At 34.9% G+C, this 2,810-nt stretch overlaps 1 protein-coding gene across 1 annotated transcript; it reads left to right on the top strand.

Annotated features, from left to right (window-relative positions):
* Positions 1-234: 234 nt before the first annotated feature.
* On the top strand, positions 235-1,742 carry LOC127504321 (uracil nucleotide/cysteinyl leukotriene receptor-like). Its single transcript, XM_051878871.1, has one exon. The coding sequence runs from the start codon at positions 235-237 to the stop codon at positions 1,075-1,077; it is 843 nt and encodes a 280-aa protein (XP_051734831.1). The 3' UTR covers positions 1,078-1,742.
* Positions 1,743-2,810: the final 1,068 nt, after the last annotated feature.

The following is a 2,810-nucleotide window of genomic DNA, read 5'->3' as shown; positions in this document are numbered from 1 at the left end:
TATTTGTTTCATTGAAGAGAACTAACAGTTTAAATTAAATTAATTCTAGAGAAATATTATAGAAAATGAGATTTTGCAGATGAATGTAGCCTGCAAATATCACTTTGCTAAACCATCTATTTTTCATCATTTAATGATGTTGCTCTATTCAGATCTGGTTCAATTACTTCTCTCTTTGTGTAGATCACAGAATTATTTTTTATGAGCTGCTAAACTTCAAACACAAACCCAGAGATGATTAACTCAGTGAACTTCACCGCACCCGAAGCATTTACAAACTCCACAACTCAAACCATTGGGCTACCGGAAAGTCTGGAAATCTGTGTGTACTTCATCTATTTCCTGTTTGGTCTTCCTCTACACTCCTATGTTTTATGGCTCATCATCACAGGAACAGGAAGTGGAGTTGCATCAGAGTTCTTCAACCTCAATCTCTCTGTTTGTGAGATTGCAAACTCTTTGAACTGCTTTTTCTTTGTACTTTCAATTTGGTTTTCAAGTCACTTGACCCTAAAATTGTTTTTAATAGGACTCTCTGTCACTGGCCGTCCTCTGTTTCAGTGTCTGATGTGTGTTGAGCGTTACCTGGCAGTGGTTCATCCTGTAACCTTTCTGAAGTTCAAACCTCTCAGATATAGAGTGATCTGCTGCACTGTGGCCTGGATAATGACGCTTGGTTCTTGTTTGTGCTGCATGTTAATTTTAGTTTCAGTCAACATTATTGCACATACAAGGTTCGTCTTGTTGCAGTTTATCTTCTTCCTCTCCATTCAGTTGTTCTGCTGTTTTGCTGTTCTCAGAGCTCTGAAGCAGTCAGGACCAGGAGAGAGAAGGAGAGAGAGAGAAGAGGAAAACAACATGAAGAGAAGAGCTTTTTATCTCATTCTAATAACTACTGTGACCTTGGTTATCACATATGTGCCAGTTAGTATCTCTGCATTCTTTACCATTCTGGGACAGCAATACAGTTTGTTATTTTGGTATCCTGCTCTGTTTTGTTATGTTCTAGCTGGTTTTGTTCAGCCTGTTCTTTATCTGCACCAGGGTGGAAAATTCTCTTGCCTCTGTTCTCCATAAAGCCTGTAGAAAATTTAATTATACCTACTTTTATTTGTATTTATTTATTTATTGATAACTTTTAGTAATGAATGAGGTTGTTTTTTTTATTTTTTTATTTTGTTCTTTCAACTGAATTGTCTCTGTCCTCTTAAACGGCTGTTTATTTTGGTCTTTACACTGCTGAATCACACACTGTCATATGTGTGCAAATGTCACACACTTACAAATCCATGTATTGTTCCTCAAAAGTGTTCCTTATATCATCCGGATATCTTTTAAGTGCAGCTTTATTTGGTATATGGTAAAAAGCTGTGCACCCTGACTTCTAAAATATGAATAGCAGCCAACCACTGAGATTTCAAATAGTAATTTCAGGGAGTTTTGAAAGTTTTGTGTTTAATATAGACAGAAACTAAATGAAAAATAGCCATGTGTCCATGAAGAAATCCCATTTATTTTAAGTTTATTCTTAGTGTGTTTATCTGATATATTTATTATAAATGGTAGCTATTTGCTTGTTTTTCAAATAAATCAAAAATTCCTTATATGTGCAGACTTTTAAATGATTAAGGATTTTAGAATACATTTTTGTATTATGTTTAGAATTTTTAATGATGGTGGATTTTATGAAATTATTCCTGGGATGGTTATAATATGGGATGGTTTGATGGTTAGAGTTGTATTTATTGTAACAGCAAAATAATTCAATGTTCTTTAGTGAACCTGCGGTAATGCTGAAAAGTCAATAAAACAAAAACAAAACAATAAATCTTAATGATTCATTGTAATTTTCTCTTCCATTCTTTCTAAAAAAGTTTGCATACCAGGTGTTTAGTGATTGGCACCTGCTCATTTCTTCTCTATTGATTTTATGAACCATTTCTCTTTTTCGCTGTACAAAAAACAGCCATACCACATGAGCAAGAGTATTGCGGCACCATGCCTATGATGAATCACAGCTGTGCTGATATTCAGAACAACATCACAAATGCAACTGCGATATTACTTTAATACAACAGTTCAATTAAGAAGACATTTATCAAATGAACATTTTGGGGGGAAAATTGAAGTATCAGATAAGAATATATGTCTTTTGATCTTCTTTAAACCTTTTTACTTTTAATATTTGCATATCTGATGTTTTATGTGACGTGTATCTGATGAAATCATGCACATATATTCTTGTAACAGCTGTGAAGTCAGTCTACAAAACACAGCACAGAGATTTATTCACATCCAGAGAGACTGGACGTTCACTCTTCAGGTGATAAACTCCTATTTTAAATGTAATTATTTTTCTTTTTACTGCTGAATGATATATGACAATGTTGCTGTGCTCATCAGCCATATTAAAGGGGTTATGTTAGATACATAACTTGAGTAAATCAGAACTGATCTCTATTTGTTTCATCAAAGTGAACTAGCAATTTACTTGACATCATTAGGGTAAATTGTGTTGAGTTGCTGGGGTGGACTGAAAATGTGCCTTCAGTCTATTTTTTTTTTTTTCATCTTGCTTATGTTGAACTGCAGTCTGAGTGACCCCATACATTTATCATTCTCTCATTCTATAGCAATACTATTTATGTTTTGTGAGCTGTGCTCAGACAAACGAGGACGAAATGAACTCCACCACACCAGGAGCTTCCACCAACTCCACAACCCCTTTGCTAGTGGGTAATCTGGAAATGTGTGTGTTCAGCATCAATTTGCTGTTTGGCCTTCCCACACACTCCTATGTTATATGGCTC

This window comes from Ctenopharyngodon idella, chromosome 21, assembly GCF_019924925.1.
Source record: "Ctenopharyngodon idella isolate HZGC_01 chromosome 21, HZGC01, whole genome shotgun sequence".
NCBI classification, from domain to species: domain Eukaryota; kingdom Metazoa; phylum Chordata; class Actinopteri; order Cypriniformes; family Xenocyprididae; genus Ctenopharyngodon; species Ctenopharyngodon idella.
Note: the sequence above shows the minus strand (reverse complement) of the source record. Positions and strands in the feature narration are given on the sequence as shown.

Bases quoted from the DNA above. Each gene is read 5' to 3' on its own strand.
- LOC127504321 (XM_051878871.1), top strand. From the start codon at position 235: ATGATTAACTCAGTGAACTTCACCGCACCCGAAGCATTTACAAACTCC.